The following is a 24712-nucleotide window of genomic DNA, read 5'->3' on the forward strand; positions in this document are numbered from 1 at the left end:
CTGTTTAGGTTTTTATATTGGTAACGCCATGTAGCGCTCTGTATGAAAATCACTGGCTGTGCTGTGTGCAGTCTGTGGCTGTGTGGCATTGTTGGAATAGTCGCTATTGTAGTGTTGGGCAGTTGGATGTTAACGGCGCGTAGCGTTGCGCAGTTGGAGGAAGCCGCCAGCAGTGGTGGATGTGGGGAGAGAGATGGCGGAGTTTTGAGAGCGGGTGATCTGGACGTGTGTCCATCAGAGACAGTAAATTTGTAAGACTGGATGTCATGAACTGATATATATATTATGGCTTTTGAACACTATTAAGATAAATACATTGTTTGTTCTTTATCAAAATCTTTCATTTGCTAACTATGCCTATCAGTAGTTAGTGATTTCGGTAGTTAGAATCTTTTATTTAGCTGGCAGTATTGGCGCTCGCTGTACTGCAGTAGTTTGAGTAACGAAGATTTTTGTGAGATAAGTGATTCATGAAAGGTATAGGTTATTGTTAGTCATGGCCGTTCTTTTGTAGGGATTATGAAAAGTCAGATTGCGTTGCGCTAAAAATATTGTGTGTCAGTTTAGTGTTGATCAGAATAAGTAAAGAGAGTAATGACTGAGTAGTTCAGTTTTGCTCAGCAGTTCGAAAAGCAAATAATGTAACAGGTTTATCAGCACAGTCATTCATAGATTTTTCTAAGGGGATGTTTCAGTTTAAGTAGTGAAGAGCGCAGCGGGACACTGCGGCATGACTTCAGTAAGAAAATTCAAATGGATGTACGATGCAAGAGAACTGAGAACGACTTGCACAGGATGTACTAGCTTGGGGAGCTGCGTCAAAGAAGCCTTCACACTGAAGATCACAATGTTGACAAAAAAGTCGACAGCAGATTTTCTGAACTGTGACTAAGGTGCTATTACTTTTATTAATTAGCAAGTATACAACTGTAAGATTATATCCATCGTGATTATGTAGGGCAACAGACAAAAGAAAAGAGAGGAAAAAATTGTGTTTGTAATTCAAGAAAAAAATGCTTGCAACGTGTTCGAAATATCACCTCCAGGTGCATTTATTTTACACCTTCTGCTTTGACGTTAGTCTGGGCATTTGAAAGTGCCCACATCGGTTACCTTACCTACGTACGTCTCATAATATAATTTTTTAGCCTTGAAATAATTTTTATAAATTTGTATTGATGTGCGTTTGATTACGTTGTGTAACATTATTATTTTATTATAATAACAGCAGTAGCACTAATGTGCCAAACAACAACAATTACAAGACAATGAAAGGCAAGGATTACGGAGATAAAGTAGAATCTAGGAGTTAGCAGAAGTTGGTGCACGCCTGTCACTGGTACTATCGCACATCTCCGAGATTCCAAAGAAGAGGATGTACGTGTACGAGGGTTGGAACTTTAATAGTGGCAAATTATTTATTTACAGCTCGTATAATAGATACGTGTTTCAAAGTTTTGCTGACCTTCAAAGAAGTCACCAGCATTGTGTGAAAACCGTTGCCAGCGATGTGGAAGTCGTTGTGTTGACAGTTCGAGTGGCGCGGTCTATTCTCCGACTAATTTGTAGCATTTCTGAAGCGAATGCCGTGAAGTGTTTCCTTCAGTTTAGTAATCGTGTTGAACTTACGAGGGCTTAACTCAGGGGAATGCAACAGGTGGTATAGCACTTAGTAGCCTCATCAGTCAAACAAATCAGTAACAAACTTCCCGGTAGATTAAAACTGTGCGCCCGACCGAGACTCGAACTCGGGACCTTTGCCTTTCGTGGGCAAGTGCTGTACCATCTGAGCTACCGAAGCACGACTCACGCCCGGTTTTCTGGAAACATCCCCCAGGCTGTGGCTAAGCCATGTCTCCGCAATATCCTTTCTTTCACGAGTGCAAGTTCCGCATGGTTCGCAGGAGAGCTTCTGTAAAGTTTGGAAGGTAGGAGACGAGATCCTGGCAGAAGTAAAGCAGTGAGTACCGGGCGTGAGTCGTGCTTCGGTAGCTCAGATGGTAGACCACTTGCCCGCGAAAGGCAAAGGTCCCGAGTTCGAGTCTCGGTCGGGCACACAGTTTTAATCTGCCAGGAAGTTTCATATCAGCGCTCACTCTGCTGCAGAGTGAAAATCTCATTCTGGAAACATCCCCCAGACTGTGGCTACGCCATGTCTCCGCAATATCCTTTCTTTCAGGAGTGCTAGTTCTGCATGGTTCGCAGGAGAGCTTCTGTAAAGTTTGGAAGGTAGGAGACGAGATACTGGCAGAAATAAAGCTGTGAGTACCGGGCGTGATTCGTTCCTCGGTCGCTCAGATGGTAGAGCACTTGCCCGCGAAAGGCAAAGGTCCCGAGTTCGAGTCTCTGTCGGGCACACAGTTTTAATCTGCCAGGAAGTTTCATATCAGCGCACACTCCACTGCAGAGTGAAAATCTCATTCTGAAAACAGTAACAGCTTTCACTGTATGTGCTTGAGCATTCTCCTGAAAAATGATTGTCAAGCCCTGCAGAAAATGTCATCACTTCTGTCTCTATGCTGTTCATTTTTGGAACACAACCTACGGCCAGCTTAGAGACACAAGTGATGGCACTTTCTGCAGGGCCTGACCATCATTTTGCAGCACAATGCTCAAAAACGTACAAGTGCAAGCTGTTACTGATTTGTTTGACTGATGGGGCTGATAAGTGCTATAGCACCTACTACACTCCCCTGACTTGAGACCTCGTGAGTTCAACTCGATTTCTTAACTGAAGGAAACACTTCACGACATTCGCATTAGAACTGTTACAAATTCGTCGGGCTATAGACCGCACTGCTGGAACTGTCAACAGAGCTGGCACTGCTGAGACTATCCTACGACTTCCACATCGCTGGCAACGGGTTATACACAATGCTGGTGACTACTTTGAAGGTCAGTAGAACTTTGAAACACGTATCTATTATGTACGAGCTGTAAAAAAATAGTTGCCACTATTAAAGTGCCAACCCTCGTAGTAGCTTGGGGAGCTGCATCATACTAGCCTTCGCGCTGAAGAACACATAGCATCCAGTATCTATAACTGCATGTCTTTATTAGATGGTAACTGCAGAAGGCAGTTATGTACGGTCATTGGGACCCAGTGAGAAACTGGACTCATCACTGGAGACATTTCTACACCAGTCAATGAGACTCCAGGCTGAAGACGCGTCTGGAGACACCCCGGACACTGGCGGGATATCATCGTCATACGGCCTGATAACGAGGAGTGACAGTCTGGTTTGAATCTCTTTTCATAGCAGGACCCCTTTGGTTTTCATCCGCGGCCCCTCACTGCTCAGTGGTTTGTCGACGACTTTGTACTCCCCGTTTTGTTGCCCTTCACGGCAAGGTATCCTGGGCTTGCATGTCAGCAAGCTAATGCCCGTCCCCACACGGCGAGAGTTTCTATTCCTTGTCTGGCCTACCTTGGCCAGCAATGTCGCAGTATATCTCCCGAAATGAGAACGTCTGAAGCATTATGGACAGGGCCCACTCCCAACCATCTCGGGATTTTCTCGATCTAGAGCGCCAGCTGGAGAGAATTTGTCATGATATCCCTCAGGAAGAGACCCAGAAATTCCATCAATAAATTTCAGGACGAATAATTGCTTGCATAAGGGCACAGATGGACCACAGCCTTATAGACTTGTTCAGTTTGTGAATTTTTCTTCCAGTTGAATGAATCATCCAGTTTTTGTGAGATTGATATCATTAGTTTGTCTACACATGTTCATCATTGTATTGCCGGCCGCGGTGGTCGTGCGGTTCTAGGCGCTACAGTCCGGAACCACGGGGCTGCTACGGTCGCAGGTTCTAATCCTGCCTCGAGCATGGATGTATGTGGTGTCCTTAGGTTAGTTCGGTTTAAGTAGTTCTGAGTTCTAGGGGACTGGTGACCTAAGATGTTAAGTCCCATAGTGCTCAGAGCCATTTGAACCATTTGGATCATTGTATTGTTTTCCGTCGCATTCGGATAATCCATCTTTGGTGCTTAGTTTTTATCTCATCTTAGCGTGTATTTAAACAAAATTAATCACTATACAAAATCATTAAAACTTGTTTTCCTATACTTTTCAACATTTTCTCTTGTATTTGATTTCTCTAATTAATTTTCAATACAATGATGAAATATAATGACATGTGGAATAATCGTGTCTACTGCCGGATGTTTGTGTCGCTCTGGCGCTATATTTCGGCCACGTAACTCGTTGCCTTCTTCAGGTGCTACCTGAGACTGTCGTGTTGGAGGATCTTGTCCAGTATTTATGCCCAGAGGGCGCTGGGTGCTCTCTTTGCCGTCCGCGCCCGCTCGCAGTAGACCCGATTATTCCACATGTCAAAATCTCGCAGGGAAAGCCTGAAGAGTTACATGAAATATAATGCTTATCACCATTGCTTTATCTGATTTTATTATGACCACCTGCTCACGCATTAAATCACTCTTCTGTGGCTAATACTTATCCCGTTTAAGATACTACACATAAATCACTCTTCTGTGGCTAATACTTATCCCGTTTAAGATACTGCACATATTATTCAAGAATACTTTATTTGACTATTTTGCTAGACGCAGAACTGTCTTTAAAGTAATCTCAATTTCATTTCATTTGTGTTCTCCAGCAATAAAATTACCTTCTTTGACAAAGCTGCCTGCAGAAGCGACGATGTCTTACAGCGAGACTTGCAGTCGGGAGGAACTATCCTGATAAAAATTGACGTGTTTTTCTCAATAAATTCGTCCCGTCTATGGATGTGATTAGGAGATACGGAACAGCAAGCAGCACAGCATTCTGCGGCTGTCTCTAGGCCGGGGCGTCTGGCAGCGCTGTTGCTGGTGCTGCGGTTTTGAGCCGTGGCTTTCCACGGACTGTGTGCTCATTGCGCAACAAGTGGCCTTTTTCCAGTAAACGTTAGAGGTAGTTAAACGACGCTCGCCAGGAGTCACTCCTCTGAAGGTGATGCCGCAGCCGGAGAAATAAAAACGAACGAACGTCTTGGGCTCTCGTGAATAGACTCGTCGGAAGCATCTCGTAATGGCACTTCTGAAACAAAAACTGAAGTGAACCTTCTTCCCTTGGTACTCTTGTACATCTCATAAAGCTGGAGAGTTGTGACTAACACTTGTTGGGCTAGTGCTTGTAACGTTAAAGTAGCAGCGACGCTTAACTGTTGTAGGAAAGTTTCGCTTTTCTCAACTGTGGGAACCAAGAACCGCTTCTGTAATCACGAAGTGCCTCCATCATACAAGTTTTACATAAAATGTTCTCTTGTGTGTCATGATTCAAACACAACAAATTCACTGCCATTGGTGAGGACTTCTTAAGTCGTCATCATCATCATCATCATCATCATTAAATGCTTGTGGGCCGATTCCATCTTTAAGAAGAACTATTTCTCCCATATAGTGAGGGCTCTTACGCATTTCTTCATCATTTGGTTCGCACAGCAGTAAGAACATTGAAAACCTCGTATTATTTATTTGAATACTATTTTCATTTCAGTTTATTGTCCTGTTTTCTGTCAGCTATATTGTAAACGTTCGGTTCCTTCCGAGTCATTTTATCCGAGAGTGCCCAACCTACAAGTGTTAAAAATCATTTCTCGACAGTGTTCAATGTCCTATTGTCTTATCTTTTTGGTGTCCATTTTCATCATTTATGTTTAGTTTAGTTCTCAAATGGTCCTTCGCTTGAAAGTACGAACTAAATGCGATATCTTCCGCTTGAAATCTACGGCTAAGTTTTGCAGCATGTATGTTCTAAATTCTGCTCGTATTATGAATAGGTAAAAATAACATGGTCATTAGGTAATAATAATATTTTAGACCACATTATCCTTTTTACGGTTCTGTATGTCCATCGATAAAACCGGAATCCTTACAGGAACAGTTTGTTGTTTCTCTGCCTGTCAGTGCTACCGCTAAAAACCCATTTTCTCAGGAAATGGTACACGTCTGGAGTTGAAAATTATTTCATAGACATACGGATCTTCGTCCCTTGGTGGTGTATGAAAGCGAAGCTTCTAAGCCAGAGCTGTCAAAAGATACGTCACATACTATTACACTCGCAAACTCACTCATCAAATCCTAGTGGGTACTTCCATTTCACCTAGAACCAGGAAATTTGGCAAGAAGCAAGTTTTCACGGCACAAGGAAAGGAAAAATACGAAACTGTCAATTTGTAATTTTTTTGTCATCCTCGGAACTCTCTGAGTTCTCTGTATCAATAGCTTGCCAGCATCTACATTTATAACAGAAAAAACCATCTAGATCTTCGATTCGATAATTAGAATGGATTAACTATCTGTATACATAATTAAGTTTCTGTGGAATCCTCGGCATGAACTATCTGTATACATAATTAAGTTCGTGTGTAATCCTCGACGTACAAGAGCTCCTCACATTTACCTGGATTTTTAAAATTGTTTGCCAGAGTACTTTGCCTATCCTGTATAAATAAAACTTTTCGTAAAACGAATTGAAAATGATGAAAGTATTCACAACGTGTGGCTATTGAAAACCATTTAAATTTGCTGTTCAGGTAACGGAGGAAGTGGACCAGCGGACAAATGCGCAAAGTAAGAAATGCAAGACAAACCTTTATCAGTAAAATAGGCAGGATGATTGTATATATTAAGTGTCCGATTGTAGTTAGACTGGGTGGGAAACACAAGAGACAAAAACTAACCGAAATGTGTAGCACTAACTCCACAAGTGTTTGAATATCAACAAAAGCAACGGTACAGAAAGAGCGTGTGAGTGACTCAGTACCAAATGTTGTGCAGTTGTTCTACCAAAATTGTTCCTCTAACTGATCAATAGGGGGTGCGGCCTATGTTTAAAAATAAGCAATCCCATATATTCGGAAATATGTTATATGATTTCGACCAGAATGAAATTTAGATTACATTCACTATTCACGTTGTGGAAACAAAAATAAAGTTAAAGAGGTTTCTCTGCAAATATTCCTGCTACCTCTCCCTTTACCTCATTTGTCAATAGTTTAGCCGACCGGTGCGGCAGAGCGGTTCTAGGCGCTTCAGTCTGGAACCGTGCGACCGCTACGGTCGCAGGTTCGAATCCTGACTCGGGCATGGATGTGTGTGATGTCCTTAGGTTAGTTAGCTTTAAATAGTTCTAAGTTCTAGGAGACTGATGACCTCAGATGTTAAGTCCCATAGTGCTCATTATGATGTGATAGGTACGATCCACAATGACAGAATATGCAGCGTGAACAAAACATCAAAATATGCATATGTCCTGGCATTAATCAACGTTAAGGAGCAACACAATTATATAACAACAATATGCCAACAATTAAGTACTTATTTTGTCTTTGTTTCACTACACAATTATCTGCATTGATTCCTTAACAAGATGCGAATCAGGAAGTCGTCGCATGCCGCATCGGGTAATCGTGTGTTGTTATTATTATTAATTTAGCAAGTCTGACTGGACGGTGCATAAGTTGATATGGTTCCCTGTGTTCGATGGTCTTCTAGACCGCAGATGGAATCATGATCGCACTTTAACTTCAACATCGATCCTTGTATACGGGCATCATAATCAGCTGGAAACAATTAGTGATGTAGAGATAACAGTATTTCTAAGCGAAACCACCCTTTATTAGCCGGAAGTAAATCGGGGAAATCCAGAAAGCCCGGAGGAAACATTTATAAGGATGGATGGACTACTAACAGAAAACTTTGGTGGTTGAATGTAGAACACATTTGGGAGAAGCATGGAGATCAAATTGAATTCTCTGCAAAGGAATCGGTGTGGCTTTCCACGTTAGTTCTTTTCATCTTATTCTTGTGATACTAAGAAATCTGGGGTACAAAATTCGGTGAAAACTCTTTGCTGAAATGAATAAGTAGAGCCATTAGCGAAATAGACTATTGCTAACAATTCATTAAGTGGGAATTTTGTTATATTCTTCTTCAACTCCACTTTTCAGTCAGTCAGCTTTTTCCATATACACCTTGTAATCTTTTTATCTATTATCCTCGTTTATCAAACGACATGCACAATTTGTTATTCTGGCTAGGTGAACTGAATGAAACCTTTCTACTACTATGTGGGGAGGAAGTAAGTGAAAGTAAGTTGTCATTGATGCTGCTAATGACTTAACAAGAGTCACACCAATGGTCAATATAAATATAAAGGACTTTATCCTCTGGCTTGTGGACCGACAGAAAACTACATCTACATCTACATCTACATGCATACTCCGCAAGCCACCTGACGGTGTGTGGCGGAGGGTACCTTGAGTACCTCTATCGGTTCTCTCCTCTATTCCAGTCTCGTATTGTTCGTGGAAAGAAGGATTGTCGGTATGCCTCGGTGTGGGCTCTAATCTCTCTGATTTTATCCTCATGGTCTCTTCGCGATTTGTACGTAGGAGGGAGCAATATACTGCTTAACTCCTCGACGAAGGTATGTTCTCCAAGCTTCAACAAAAGCCCGTACCGAGCTACTGAGCGTCTCTCCTGCAGAGTCTTCCACTGAAGTTTATCTATCATATCCGTAACGCTTTCGCGATTACTAAATCATCCTGCAAAGAAGCGCGCTGCTCTCCGTTGGATCTTCTCTATCTCTTCTATCGACCCTATCTGGTCTGATCCCACACTGATGAGCAGTATTCAAGCAGTGGGCGGACAAGCGTACTGTAACCTACTTCCTTTGTTTTCGGACTGCATTTCCTTAGGATTCTTCCAATGAATCTCAGTCTGGCATCTGCTTTACTGACGATCAACTTTATATGATCATTACATTTTAAATCACTCCTAATGCCTACTCCCAGATAATTTATGGAATTAACTGCTTCCAGTTGCTGACCTGCTCTATTGTAGCCAAATGATATGGGATCTTTCTTTCTATGTATTCGCAGCACATTACACTTGTCTACATTGAGATTCAATTGCCATTCCCTGCACCATGCGTCAATTCGCTGCAGACCCTCCTGCATTTCAGTACAATTTTCCATTGTTACAACCTCTCTAAATACCACAGTATCATACGCAAAAAGCCTCAGTGAACTTCCGATGTCATCCACAAGGTCATTTACGTATATTTTGAAGAGCAACGGTCCTACGACACTCCCCTGTGGCACACCTGAAATCACTCTCACTTCGAAAGACTTCTCTCCATTGAGAATGACATGCTGCGTTCTGTTATCTAGGAACTCTCCAATCCAATCACACAATTCGTCTTATAGTCCATATGCTCTTACTTTGTTCATTAAACGACTGTGGGGAACTGTATCGAACGCCTTGCGGAAGTCAAGAAACACGGCATCTACCTGGGAACCCGTGTCCCTCTGAGTCTCGTGGACGAATAGCGCGAGCTGGGTTTCACACGATCGTCTTTTTTTAAACCCGTGCTGATTCCTACAGAGTAGATTTCTAGTTTCCAGAAAAGTCATTATACTCGAACATTATAAGAGTTCCAAAATTCTACAACTGATCGACGTTAGAGATATATGTATATAGTTCTGCACATCTGTTCGACGTCCCTTCTTGAAAACAGGGATGACCTGTGCCCTTTTCCAATCCTTTGGAACGCTACGCTCTTCTAGAGAACTATGGCACACCGCTGCAAGAAGGGGGGCAAATTCCTTCGCGTACTCTGTGTAAAATCGAACTGGTATCCCATCAGGTCCGTCGGCCTTTCCTCTTTTAAGCGATGTTAATTGTTTCTCTATCCCTCTGTCGTCTATTTCGATATCTATCATTTTGTCATCTGCGCGACATTCTAGAGAAGGAACTACAGTGCAGTCTTCCTCTGTGAAACAGCTTTGGAAAAAGACATTTAGTATTTAGGCCTTTAGTCTGTCATCCTCAGATTCAGTACCATTTTGGTCACAGAGTGTCTGGAAATATTGTTTTGATCCACCTACCGCTTTGACATAAGACCAAAATTTCTTTGGATTTTCTGCCAAGTCAGTACATAGAACTTTACTTTCGAATTCATTGAACGCCTCTCGCATGGCCCTCCTTACATTACATTTCGCTTCGCGTAATTTTTGTTTGTCTGTAAGGCGTTGGCTATGTTTATGTTTGCTGTGAAGTTCCCTTGATTTAAAAGAAAATTTGCACCACAATATTGTTATGATAAACGAGGTCCCTCACAAATAAGTTCGGCTGACGGGCTTGATTAATCTACGAGTTTATACAAGTGCTATGGGGTTAACCATTTACCGGATGACATTCAGAGGAATTCGATTACAGTTCATTTATTTTCCCAAAATTTACACACATGGAAAGACAGATAAACTTAACGTGACGGACGTCTCCATTCAAAAATAACAAGATATACATGAAGTGTTAAACTGTCTCAGTTACAAGTAATGTTCGTTTGGTGGTCTGCAACATTCTGGGAAACACATTGTACAAGACACGCCGCTACCAGAGAAATCGACTGACACGAATTTAATGGAGTGTCAGAAATAATTGTATTACCCATGGTATTGAGGAGAAGTTAGACTTGCTCCAGAATTAATCCGTGCACCCCGCTGCTTAACGAGCATGTCAATGGTAAATCAAGATTCACTGTAACAAAAAATTAGTCCCGAATCTCGAAGGAATTGAAATGAAACATAAAGAAACGTGACTGCTGACGTGAAACGAATGTGAGATGATCAAATGTTTCCTAAACTTCATTCTATGCTATCTTCCAATAAATCCTAGCACTGTAGTGAAAAAAACCATTCTACCTGCCACCTTGGATCTCGAAGTAAAGACCTGTTGCTATCCATCAATCTCATAACCAGAAAGCTGCTCTTGTCCGATGCTCTTCGAAATGAACTCCAATCTCTACCACCTTCTAGACGAGAATGTTCTCTGTGCCGCTCTCCAAAATCAAAAATCTTCTCCTGTCTTTCACTTCTCTAACTCTGGCGCCCCAACAAAAACAATCCCACCAAAACCCGCGTCAGTCAACCAGGGCTTCTGCTTATTTGTTTTACCTATCGAAACAGGGAAATTTTCTTTGCGGCTACCCTCTTCTCGTCTTACGAGTCTCAGAAATGACCACGTCATATATTAGCGGTCAATAAGGACTCTAGTCTTGGTGTTAGCCTATGAAACATGAGCAGATACTCGTTTCTCCCCTACCATCGACTGGCAAAACTCTCACAACTTCCTGAGTTGTCTTTTGGGACTGGCGCCAGCGAGTCTGCAAAAGGCGTGTCTCCGCTGTTAGTAAGTGATGTGTCGTCCGTGAGCATGCCGCAGGCAATGAATCTTGACGAACCGCTGTCGGGATTGAAAAATGACCGCACTGGGCAACAGTTCTGCTGAATACTTTTTCCATAGTGCGCAAGAAACAACGAGGCCATCTTGCTGGAAGGGGCGCTTGACTTGCGAGTGAAATTAAGTCATCCGAATATTACTTCATACGAATGAAAAACTGCTATTTTTCAATAAGACCTGATTACCTTGCTTTTTGACCCCTTAAGAGGAGCATAGAACTGTCCGCCTAAATTCTGTTAAATGAGCTACTTACGAGGGTGGCTGCAATTGTTCCTGCTCTGCTCACGCTGAAATCGCTGATGGAAATCAATCTTAACTGACTTTTAATCACAGCAGGTGAATATCAGATTCAAAGTCCAAGTAGTGGGATACACCCCAGCAGATCTCTCTCATCTGTAACTCACAAAAGGGCATATACCATAATGTATCGCTCTTGGAAAAATAAGTTAATGGTATAGGAAAAGAAATAGAAGGCAACAGTGCAGAAACAATCATATCTAGAGAAGAAAGAAACAGGTCAAGGGAAGAGAGGTTATTAAAGAAAATCGTTAGCAGAAGAGACAAAGAACAATCAGTAGAGAAGCGATAATAAACTGAAGGAAATAGAGAGAAAGAGTGCTGGGAGAACGTTGAAGCTGAATTTAAGAAAGCTGAACCCATAATAACAACAATTTCTTTTGAGCGCAGTGTGATTTCGGTCAGACACAGAGAAATTCGTTCCACAGATGTATGGTTAAAATGGAAAGAGGATATGTAAAGTTATGAATATGACCAAACATGGTTTCGCATGTATTAGCACAGATAATGCTATTATGGTATGTTCTGTCGTACCTGATACGACTGGAAATCCTTTATTGGCATGCAGGGAGTTAAAAATTTGGGAAAATATTTTTACCTAAAATAAAACGAAAAGTGGTACAATCACTTGTGCAGGAGAATTTCCTCTACTATGAAATAACTGAAAATGACAAACATAACGAAACCGTCAGACCACTCGAGCTAACAATCCAGTAACTATGAAACTGATAACACAGCGCTTGTAGAAACCGCTCAACTTTTCCCATCGTATCCACAACAGTTGTCCATAAGGGAGACTCATCTGGCCAAAACATACGATGAATGCAAGCATTCATGGTTAGCTCGAGTAGTCTACTGGCTTCAGTGCGTTGGACTTCTTCAGTTAGTTAGAAGTAGTAAACGTTCGATTGAACAGGTGGTTAGACTTATTTTAGTTTCATTTTTGGCAGAAATATTTTTTCAAAACTTTAATTGCATGTGAGAAAGTGAAGGATCTCTGGCATAGTTAACAGTGTGTTCCGACCAGTCCAAGATTATGGCGAGATACTTTACTGTTTGATACGGTAACAGGATTCAATCGAAGAAAATGTTGACTGATATTATTTTCGTGAGATGTAACGATTACCTGCAAATTCTATGAAATTAGTTTGACGTGCAGACCGTATACGTATCTTAACACAAAACAAACGTCATCGTTAATGACTGAAATGGCTGTAGTGTAATTCTTAGGACAATCACGTCCATACGTTTGAATACGATTAACATACAAGTAAAAAGAGTGTGACTCAGCTATCACTGATGAAGAGGTAGGAAAGCAACGAAGCAAGGGCTGAATCGTGGAATTCTAAAGAGAAAATTCTTTCCTACAATGACTTACTTCAAATAATACGTCACCTAACATCTTGATAAAGGACAGGCTAATGTTGAAGAGCAGAAAACGATAATTTTTGTTCAAAATGTACGCCTTCTGCTTTAAAAAGCTGTACACGCTAATGAAGCTTATAGAATATTAAATGAATTTTCCGTCGGTGCTTGGCAGAGCATGATAATAATATTCTATAGGAAGTCACTTTCTAATTTGCTGCAAAATTATATTTATTTATTCGTGAACCGGCCTTCGGCCTTTCATGCCATCTTCAGGTGAACTGGATGTTGCATACACAGATAAACATGATGTGCGGCTTACATAGATATTATTATTTTTAGTTAATGTAATTATTTGGCTCAGGGTACTATGGGACTTAAATTCTGAGGTCATCAATCCCCTAGAACTTAGAACTACTTAAACCTAACTAACCTAAGGACATCACACACATCCATGCCCGAGGCAGGATTAGAACCTGCGACCGTAGCGGTCTCGCGGTTCCAGACTGTAGCGCCTAGAACCGCTCGGCCGCACCGGCCGGCTAAGCTGTTGACAAATGATGTAAAGGGAGAGGTAGCAGGAATATTTTCAGAGAAACTTCTTTAACTTTATTTTAGTTTCCATAGCGTGAATAGTGAATGTAATCTAAATTTCATTCTGGTCGAAATCATATAACATTTTTCCGAATATATGGGATTGCGTGCAGCCCCTGCTACAATTCTATTCCCATTATGCTTTGCAGGGAAGTTACTTTCACTGAAAATCTTTCACAATGCCAGTTTTTCCTTTTACGATGGTTGGGTCCTTCGCGGACTTACATACTAGTCCTAGGTTTCTGACAAGCAGCAATCTTTCTGATACATAAATATAATAAATACCCGTACTATCTGGGCTCAGAAATCAGTGATATGGTTTACAATAAGCTTTCTGCTCTAAAAGTAAAAATTCGTGTATTAGATGCTTCTGGCAAAATACACGAAACTTTTCGGTAATATGCGAACTTATTTCTAGAGAGAGAGAGAGAGAGAGAGAGAGAGAGAGAGAGAGAGAGACCGGTTCTGTCACCACGGCGAGCAGAATATTTCCGCGCGTCATGTAAATACACTGCTGTCCAAAAGTAAAGCAACAAACGGAAACTTTCCAAGGTTGTGTTTATTTTGTCACAAATGGCTCTGAGCACTATGGGACTCAACTTCTGAGGTCATTAGTCCCCTAGAACTTAGAACTAGTTAAACCTAACTAACCTAAGGACACCACACACATCCATGCCCGAGGTAGGATTCGAACCTGCGACCGTAGCGGTCTCGCGGTTCCAGTCTGCAGCGCTTAGAACCGCACGGCCACATCGGCCGGCTATTTTGTCACAAATCAGTATAATCAAGTGATAGTAAACTAGAAACAATAGAAAAAATACACAACGTAAACAACTGCAACATGCATAACGGTAGACAAAAACGATCTTAGTTTTTTACAACGTAACGGATTTACACACACATTCCGACAACTGGTTAATGCGCTGTACGCTCTGGCAGCAATACAAGCCTGACAAGCGACGGGACATGCTGTGAATGAAGCCATCAATCTCAACTGCAACTGCTGTGTTCAGATGCAGGCTGAGTTGGCATCCCTTCGCTCCCAGCTTCAGGCAGTGTTGGCTTCGGTCACACAGCTTGAGGCTGTTGCCAATGGGCATCACTGGGGGGGTCCGGATGGGGGTTTGTCGGGGACGGCCAGCTCGTCCCACGCATCCCCTGATCGGACTACGACTGTGGTTGCCCGGGATACTGCCCGCATTGAGGCTGATCCCTCACCTGTGGTAGAGTGGGAGGTCGTTTCAAGGTGTGGCAGGGGGCGAAAGACATTCCGGAGGGCTGAACGGAAAGCCTCTCCAGTTTGTCTGACGAACCGGTTTCAGGCTCTGTCTCAGGCTGATACTGATCTTCGGCCTGACATGGCTGCTTGTCCTGTTCCAGAGGTTGCCCCTCAGTCTGCAAGATCCGGGCGGTCGCAGAGGGTGGGCTTACTGGTAGTTGGGAGCTCCAACGTCAGGCGCGTAATGGGGCCCCTTAGGGAAATGGCAGCAAGAGAGGGGAAGAAAACCAATGTGCACTCCGTGTGCATACCGGGGGGAGTCATTCCAGATGTGGAAAGGATCCTTCCGGATGCCATGAAGGGTACAGGGTGCACCCATCTGCAGGTGGTCGCTCATGTCGGCACCAATGATGTGTGTCGCTATGGATCGGAGGAAATCCTCTCTGGCTTCCGGCGGCTATCTGATTTGGTGAAGACTGCCAGTCCCGCTAGCGGGATGAAAGCAGAGCTCACCATCTGCAGCATCGTCGACAGGACTGACTGCGGACCTTTGGTACAGAGCCGAGTGGAGGGTCTGAATCAGAGGCTGAGACGGTTCTGCGACCGTGTGGGCTGCAGATTCCACGACTTGCGCCATAGGGTGGTGGGGTTTCGGGTTCCGCTGGATAGGTCAGGAGTCCACTACACGCAACAAGCGGCTACACGGGTAGCAGGGGTTGTGTGGCGTGGGCTGGGCGGTTTTTTAGGTTAGATGGCCTTGGGCAAGTACAGAAAGGGCAACAGCCTCAACGGGTGCGGGGCAAAGTCAGGACATGCGGGGACCAAGCAGCAATCGGTATTGTAATTGTCAGCTGTCGAAGCTGCGTTGGTAAAGTACCGGAACTTCAAGCGCTGATAGAAAGCACCGAAGCTGAAATCGTTATAGGTACAGAAAGCTGGCTTAAGCCAGAGATAAATTCTGCCGAAATTTTTACAAAGGTACAGACGGTGTTTAGAAAGGATAGATTGCATGCAACCGGTGGTGGAGTGTTCGTCGCTGTTAGTAGTAGTTTATCCTGTAGTGAAGTAGAAGTGGATAGTTCCTGTGAATTATTATGGGTGGAGGTTACACTAAACAACCGAACTACGTTAATAATTGGCTCCTTTTACCGACCTCCCGACTCAGCAGCATTAGTGGCAGAACAACTGAGAGAAAATTTGGAATACATTTCACATAAATTTTCTCAGCATGTTATAGTCTTAGGTGGAGATTTCAATTTACCAGATATAGACTGGGACACTCAGATGTTTAGGACGGGTGGTAGGGACAGAGCATCGAGTGACATTATACTGAGTGCACTATCCGAAAATTACCTCGAGCAATTAAACAGAGAACCGACTCGTGGAGATAACATCTTGGACCTACTGATAACAAACACACCCGAACTTTTCGACTCTGTATGTACAGAACAGGGAATCAGTGATCATAAGGCCGTTGCAGCATCCCTGAATATGGAAGTTAATAGGAATATAAAAAAAGGGAGGAAGGTTTATCTGTTTAGCAAGAGTAATAGAAGGCAGATTTCAGACTACCTAACAGATCAAAACGAAAATTTCTGTTCCGACACTGACAATGTTGAGTGTTTATGGAAAAAGTTCAAGGCAATCGTAAAATGCGTTTTAGACAGGTACGTGCCGAGTAAAACTGTGAGGGACGGGAAAAACCCACCGTGGTACAACAACAAAGTTAGGAAACTACTGCGAAAGCAAAGAGAGCTCCACTCCAAGTTTAAACGCAGCCAAAACCTCTCAGACAAACAGAAGCTAAACGATGTCAAAGTTAGCGTAAGGAGGGCTATGCGTGAAGCGTTCATTGAATTCGAAAGTAAAATTCTATGTACCGACTTGACAGAAAATCCTAGGAAGTTCTGGTCTTACGTTAAATCAGTAAGTGGCTCGAAACAGCATATCCAGACACTACGGGATGATGATGGCATTGAAACAGAGGATGACACGCGTAAAGCTGAAATACTAAACACCTTTTTCCAAAGCTGTTTCACAGAGGAAGACCTCACTGCAGATCCTTCTCTAAATCCTCGCACAAACGAAAAAATGGCTGACATCGAAATAAGTGTCCAAGGAATAGAAAAGCAACTGGAATCACTCAATAGAGGAAAGTCCACTGGACCTGACGGGATACCAATTCGATTCTACACAGAGTACGCGAAAGAACTTGCCCCCCTTCTAACAGCCGTGTACCGCAAATCTCTAGAGGAACGGAGGATTCCAAATGATTGGAAAAGAGCACAGATAGTCCCAGTCTTCAAGAAGGGTCGTCGAGCAGATGCGCAAAACTATAGACCTATATCTCTTACGTCGATCTCTTGTAGAATTTTAGAACATGTTTTTTGCTCGCGTATCATGTCATTTCTGGAAACCCAGAATCTACTATGTAGGAATCAACATGGATTCCGGAAACAGCGATCGTGTGAGACCCAACTCGCCTTATTTGTTCATGAGACCCAGAAAATATTAGATACAGGCTCCCAGGTAGATGCTATTTTTCTTGACTTCCGGAAGGCGTTCGATGCAGTTCCGCACTGTCGCCTGATAAACAAAGTAAGAGCCTACGGAATATCAGACCAGCTGTGTGGCTGGATTGAAGAGTTTTTAGCAAACAGAACACACCATGTTGTTATCAATGGAGAGACGTCTACAGACGTTAAAGTAACCTCTGGCGTGCCACAGGGGAGTGTTATGGGACCATTGCTTTTCACAATATATATAAATGACTTAGTAGATAGTGTCGGAAGTTCCATGCGGCTTTTCGCGGATGATGCTGTAGTATACAGAGAAGTTGCTGCATTAGAAAATTGTAGCGAAATACAGGAAGATCTGCAGCGGATAGGCACTTGGTGCAGGGAGTGGCAACTGACCCTTAACATAGACAAATGTAATGTATTGCGAATACATAGAAAGAAGGATCCTTTATTGTATGATTATATGATAGCGGAACAAACACTGGTAGCAGTTACGTCTGTAAAATATCTGGGAGTATGCGTGCGGAACGATTTGAAGTGGAATGATCATATAAAATTAATTGTTGGTAAGGCGGGTACCAGGTTGAGATTCATTGGGAGAGTGCTTAGAAAATGTAGTCCATCAACAAAGGAGGTGGCTTACAAAACACTCGTTCGACCTATACTTGAGTATTGCTCATCAGTGTGGGATCCGTACCAGTTCGGGTTGACGGAGGAGGTAGAGAAGATCCAAAGATGAGCGGCGCGTTTCGTCACCGGGTTATTTGGTAACCGTGATAGCGTTACGGAGATGTTTAATAAACTCAAGTGGCAGACTCTGCAAGAGAGGCGCTCTGCATCGCGGTGTAGCTTGCTCGCCAGGTTTCGAGAGGGTGCGTTTCTGGATGAGGTATCGAATATATTGCTTCCCCCTACTTATACCTCCCGAGGAGATCACGAATGTAAAATTAGAGAGATTAGAGCGCGCACGGAGACTTTCAGACAGTCGTTCTTCCCGCGAACCATACGCGACTGGAACAGGAAAGGGAGGTAATGACAGTGGCACGTAAAGTGCCCTCCGCCACACACCGTTGGGAGGCTTGCGGAGTATCAATGTAGATGTAGATGTAGATATTGAGGCGACAACGCCCATTCCTCCTGAAGCGCTGCTCTTAAGCCTTGGAGAGTGGTTGGTGGGTGCTGACGTGAAGAAACCCGTGTCTCTAGTGAATCCCAGACGTACTCTATGGGATTATAACATGGAAACCGAGCAGGCTACGCCATGCGCTCAATATCATCTGTTTTCAAGAAAACATCAACAACGCGTGCTCTAAGGCTCTGAGCACTATGGGACTTAACATCTATGGTCATCAGTCCCCTAGAACTTAGAACTACTTAAACCTAACTAACCTAAGGACAGCACACAACACCTAGTCATCACGAGGCATAGAAAATCCCTGACCCCGCCGGGAATCGAACCCGGGAACCCGGGCGTGGGAAACGAGAACGCTACCGCACGACCACGAGCTGCGGACGCGTGCTCTATGAGGTCGAGCAATATCGACCAGCAATACGAAGTTTGGACCCACAGGAAGTCGCAACAACCGCACATGAGATCCGAACATCTTGTCACGATAACTGACAGCAGTTAAACGTTGCCGATTTAACCGTACAATTTCATGAAGAGGTGTTCGAGTGATCAATACAATCCCTGCCGACACCATCATGAATCCTCCTCGATATCGGTCTTTTTCCACAACGGTTGGATCCCGAAATCGTGCTGCACCTCCCCTCCAGATGCTAATCCGCCGAGAATCACTGTCAGACCAAATCGGAACTCGTTTGTGAAAACAACATTGGCCCACTGTTCGACCCACGTGGCATGTTGACGGCATCATTCTAGACGCCCCTTTCTGTGGAGACACGCCACGGGTACACAAACAGGAGGTCTGTGACAATACAGGCCACTTGCTGAAGCCTTCTTCACCACGTTTGCCGCGTTAAAACGCGTCCACTACATGCTGCGAGATCAGATACCAGTTGATGTGCAGTGCTAAGGCGGTACCGCCGGACCCTTACATCCAAATAACTGTTCTCTCTTTCTGATGTTACATGTGGGCGGCCCCGCCCTGACTTCGGGATACAGTTTCGATCTCTATAAACTGTCGCCACATCAGAAAAACAGCAGAATGATTCACATTAAGCCATAGGGCCACATCAGTTCGCGACTGTCCTGCTTCCATTCTTCCCATAGAAGAGCCTGGGAAGAGCCTGCTAGGTGTCTTCTTCTACAGGGTGAAAATTATGTAAATCGACAAACTCTGGGAGGTTGTAGGGGACATCAAAAAAAAAATTTTTCCCTAATGTCATTTTTTCCTATGAGGAATATTTAAAAAGGTAGAGGAAGATTCCTCTGGCAGCAAAGTAATTAAAGCAACAAATACTTTTCCATTTTTATGACCAAGAGACAACACATTAACACAACCCAATTTTCAATTACAGAAGATTTTCAAAAATGCCTTCATTGACACGTAAACAAAGGTTACACTGTCGGATCATGTTCTGTCTGACACGGGAAAAAACCCCAGGAGTATCCTGAATTGTTCCTGCTGCTGCTACTATCCGGGCAACCAGATCCTCTTCTGATGCAACATGACTGGCGTAAACAGGATTGCACATCTCTCCCCACACAAAAAAGGTCCAGGAGGGACATATCTGGGGATCGAGCAGGCCATGGTACAGGACCACCTCTGCCAATCCACGATTGTGGGAACCGTAGGTCCAGGAATCGACGCACACGAGGACTGAAATGTGCCGGCGCCCCGTCATGTTGGAACCACATGCGTTGTCTTGCAGGGAGCGGGACGTCTTCCAGCAATTCTGGCGATGCTCTGGAGGGAAAATTGTAATAGTGCCTGCCATTTAATGGCCTAGGCATCAGATACGGCCCAATTAAACAGTCCCCAACAACACCGACCCACACATTAACAAAGAACCGCACTTGATGAGCGCTAGTAACTGTGGCTTGTGGTTTATCCTCACTCCAAACATGCGAATTGTGCATGTTGAAAACTCCATCACGCCCGAATGTTGTTTCATCGGTAAGGAACACAGAGGATGGAAATGTAGGATCCATTTCATACTGTTCCAGGCACCACTGAGAAAACTATGCTCTGCGTGGATAATCTAGCGGTTCCAGGTTGTGGATACGCTGTAAGTGAAATGGACATAACAACTGCTCTCGAAGGACTGTTCTTACATTCGTCTGATTTGTCCCCATGTTACGTGCAATTGCGCGAGTGCTGATTGAAAGGTCCCCCTCCATATGCTGCAAGACAGCTTCCTCAAATTGCAGCGTTCTTACCGTGTGTCAGCATCCCTGTCCAAGTAATCTGCTAAATGACCCGGTCTCATGGAGACGTTGGTACACAGCAGCAAAGGTCGTATGATGCAGGATACGGCAATTAGGATACTGTTGTTGATAAACCCGCTGTGAAGCTCGTCCATTGTGGTGCGCTACGTAGTGCGCACCAACCATATCGATGTACTCACTCCAGGTGTATCGCTCCATTAGTAAACAGAGACAATGCACTACTACACTGGTGGACAGCAGTTGCCTACAACTGAAGAGCATAATAAGCCCTCTAACAACTGAAGATCGTATTACAGCCTCTAACAACTGAAAAGCGTAATACGGCCTCCACCGGTTTAAATAATCCTCATAGGAAAAAATGACATTAGGGAAAAATATTTGTTTTGAGACCCCCTACAACCTACCAAAGTTTGTCGGTTTAAATACTTTTCACCCTGTATATGGCTTGGCTTCTCTAGTTGCATCACGTACCGAGTGTATCTCGTTCAGGAAAAATTGCTCACTGCCAGAATCAGCTGTCGCGAACAGCAACGTGCTGCTGGAAGTAATCACTGTCGAGGGTCACAGATTCCTACAAGGGCAGACGCGTCTCAGCGGTTAAATCAGGGCAGTTGTAAGGTTATTCGGCGAGCTTAGCTCTCACACCTGAGTTTCAGTGCCCCACCCAACAATGAATTTTATTTAGCAAATTTCAGCGCAGAGTCTACGGTGACGGCTTTAACTAACAACTGTCAACAACATACGGGCATTGGACTAGTCAGCTGTGAGGAGCTAGTGTCAGGTAGTGGACGTTGGGTCGTAGTGTGTCAAAGTTGTGTCACAAATCGCAATGAGCAACGTCTGTAGACGAAGTCTTCACGACATTCTGTAGCATGTTTTGGAAAAGATAAAGGTGTGTGAAAAGTTTGTCTTGTACATTTTGACTTCCGAGCAACAACGACAACGTGTCGACGCTGCTGCTATTCGACAGGAGCGCAATTCTTTTCTGGGAAAAATTAAGACGAGTGACTGAACGTGGTGTAATCGACACGAACCTACCACAAAACAACAAATTGCAGAAATTCATAAGAACGGAGAAGGCTTTGACCATGTCGGCAGCATTCACGTTGATGTGACGGGCGTGTTGAACAGCATCCCAACGAAGAACTTTTGTAATATTTTCACGCGGCCGCACGAACGTTGTGTGTATTGTATTCAGTTGGCAGGAGACTATGACAAAATCTTGGAGCCCTGAAACCAAAATCATAACTTTTCCTTACTTTTTAACAAGGCAGTCGCGGAGTGAACTGCCTCCTGCTAGAAACATACGGTACATGTACAGTTACAGAACGTTCCAGTACAATATATATTGACATTTGTGGATATATCGTCCGCAGCTCGTAGTCGTGCGGTAGCGTTCTCGCTTCTCACGCTCGGGTTCCCGGGTTCGATTCCCGGCGGGGTCAGGGATTTTCTCTGCCTCGTGATGACTGGGTGTTGTCTGATGTCCTTTGGTTAGTTAGGTTTAAGTAGTTCTGAGTTCTAGGGGACTGATGACCATAGATGTTAAGTCCCATAGTGCTCAGAGCCATTTGAACTATTTTTTGGATATATCTAGAATATAGAAATTAAAATCTTAGAGTTCAGGCGAGTTTTGAATTCACGACCCTCCATGTAGCAGTCTGCTATGATAACCAACTTACCACCGTGACTGTGTTTCTGAGTTTCTTCTCCGACAACATTAGCACTGGTATCTTCGTGTATACGATGGTTAGTTAATACATTATTAACCTGAACTACATGCGTACATAGATCCACTATTCTCCTTTGATATTACGAAATACTAAATCAGATATTGAGTACAGTGTAGTTTAACAATAATCCAAACATTACTTATATTATAAGTAATGTCGTCTGTATGATGTAAACGTCATTGTCGCTTTAAGAATCACATTGTGAGCCACCTGTTGAAAAGATAAAGTGTCAGATTAAGGTGGGACGTCGGTATGAGTTGCACATAAAGACAATATTTATGCCACACATGTAATTTGTTTAGATAACACTGAGATATAAAGAAAAATTTTCTATAAATTCTTCTTCATTTAATTCATTCATTGGCAACATGGAACTGAAAAAGGTTCAAATGGCTCTGAGCACTATGGGACTTAACGTCTTAGGTCATCAGTCCCCTAGAACTTAGAACTACTTAAACCTAACTAACGTAAGGACATCACACACATCCATGCCCGAGGCAGAATTCGAACCTGCGACCGTAGCAGCCTCGCGGTTCCGGACTGCAGCGCCTAGAACCGCACGGCCACCGCGGCCGGCTAACATGGAACTGAAACACACTCAGTCTTGAGGGATGCCACGTGCTCCCAACAAGAAGAGGGGATGGGAGCTGAAATTTTTAAACAATGTTTATACACAACAATGCTTCAGAAACTTGCCAATAATCGTTAGGTAGACAGCATGTGGAACTGATTAACGCTGCAAAATAGAGTGTAATACGTAGCATACTGACACAGAAATTTGAACTACATGTCCTCGTATTCGGTGACCAAGTGTTTCAGAGTTTTGTTTTTCGCTTCGCAGGCGCCGTGGTGCCCCACGACGGCGTCCAGCGGTGTGCAGGACGACATGGGGCTCTGCGCCGAGGAGCTCAAGGACGCCATCCTCAGGGGTGAGTCGGCGTTCTAGCGGCGGCTGGCGTCCCTCCGTGCTCGTTCTGCACGACCAGCGTCTACAGTTATCTGTGGTAGACACGGTAAACCGGAACGTCACCGGCGAATTTCAAATATTGTTCAGGAACATTTTCGTAGAGCTGACCCGTCGTCTACGCTGGCTCGTTGCAGAGTAATTATGCTTCTGTCGTTTAATCAGTTTGTTACCCCACATAACATTTATTTTTGTCAAAATAGCGTCATATCAAAGCAAAGGACTATTATATGCAGTCTCCCAACTGTACGAGATATAACAGCGAGGAAAGCGACAACAGATCCAGAAGTACTGTGCTGTGGCGGCCGTCGGTGAGAGAACAGGGCTCAACACAGCATCGTTGTGGTACGCCTCCATTACATTCAATGAAACCCATACACGAGTTGCATAACGACAACCTCTTCGTCAATAACACTGTCCATATTGCTGTGTATCACTGTTAGTGAACTACTAACACGGCTGGATAAACGTAACCAAGGTAGAGCCGGACAGTGCTGAATGCATGCTCCAGGGCGAAAAGCAAAGCGGATATTATTGCTGTCCACAGCAAGTGTCGGCCGTGAATAGAACCATTCGGAATATGGCGTCCGACAATATGAAGATTTTGCTTCAGATAATCTTTCATGTCGCATCCTTGTATGTTTACCATTCCTTCTGGGACACGATGAGGATACAAAGATAGATGAGGATTAGAAATCAAACCAAACGGAGTATTCTGCAATGAGCCACCAGAGACCAAGTTTCATCTGTATCAAAACTCTCAGAAAATATCGATGAACAAACTCCTAAAATTCTGCCAGTGCAGGTGGGGTTCACCTTTTATTTTACGATGTTTATAGCCTGTACCATTTTTCGTCTCAACTGATGCTTACAGTCCGGAGTAAAGTATTCCCAGTTTTCTTGCTAAATACCTACTAACCTCTCGCTCATTTTCCTAGTTCTCCACGGGTCTGATCTACCTCCCGTTATTTCCTATTAGTTTGTAATTTCATAATCTACGTAGAAATTTAATTTTAAGTATTTTTTAGTCTGATCATGACAAGGTTTGAAAATGGTGGATAGTAGACAACTTGTTTTAAGTGTTAAGATGTATAAAATTCTGCGCTTCTCCAAAGGCAGGAAATTTGTATCCCATGAGGCAATGCAAACAGCTAACACAAGTAAATACGTGGATGCAGCAATTCGTAGTACGAAGGGAGTTCAACAACTAATACAACACAATATCTTCTGGAAATAGGTTGGATTTATTCAGGATTCCAATACATCATGTTCTACATCTACATCTACATTTATACTCCGCAAGCCACCCAACGGTGTGTGGCGGAGGGCACTTTAAGTGCCACTGTCATTACCTCCCTTTCCTGTTCCAGTCGCGTATGGTTCGCGGGAAGAACGACTGTCTGAAAGCCTCCGTG

The 24712-nt window shown here is 43.6% G+C and overlaps 1 protein-coding gene across 1 annotated transcript in view; it reads left to right on the top strand.

Annotated features, from left to right (window-relative positions):
• Positions 1 to 24712, top strand: part of LOC124616125 (general odorant-binding protein 70) — a 150226-nt gene that overhangs the window by 66867 nt on the left and 58647 nt on the right. Inside the window, exon 2 of the mRNA XM_047144392.1 lies at positions 23175 to 23262. Coding sequence (XP_047000348.1) covers positions 23175 to 23262 — 88 coding nt within the window. The remainder of the gene's footprint in view (positions 1 to 23174; positions 23263 to 24712) is intronic.

This window comes from Schistocerca americana, chromosome 5 (genome assembly GCF_021461395.2).
Source record: "Schistocerca americana isolate TAMUIC-IGC-003095 chromosome 5, iqSchAmer2.1, whole genome shotgun sequence".
Classification (NCBI taxonomy): domain Eukaryota; kingdom Metazoa; phylum Arthropoda; class Insecta; order Orthoptera; family Acrididae; genus Schistocerca; species Schistocerca americana.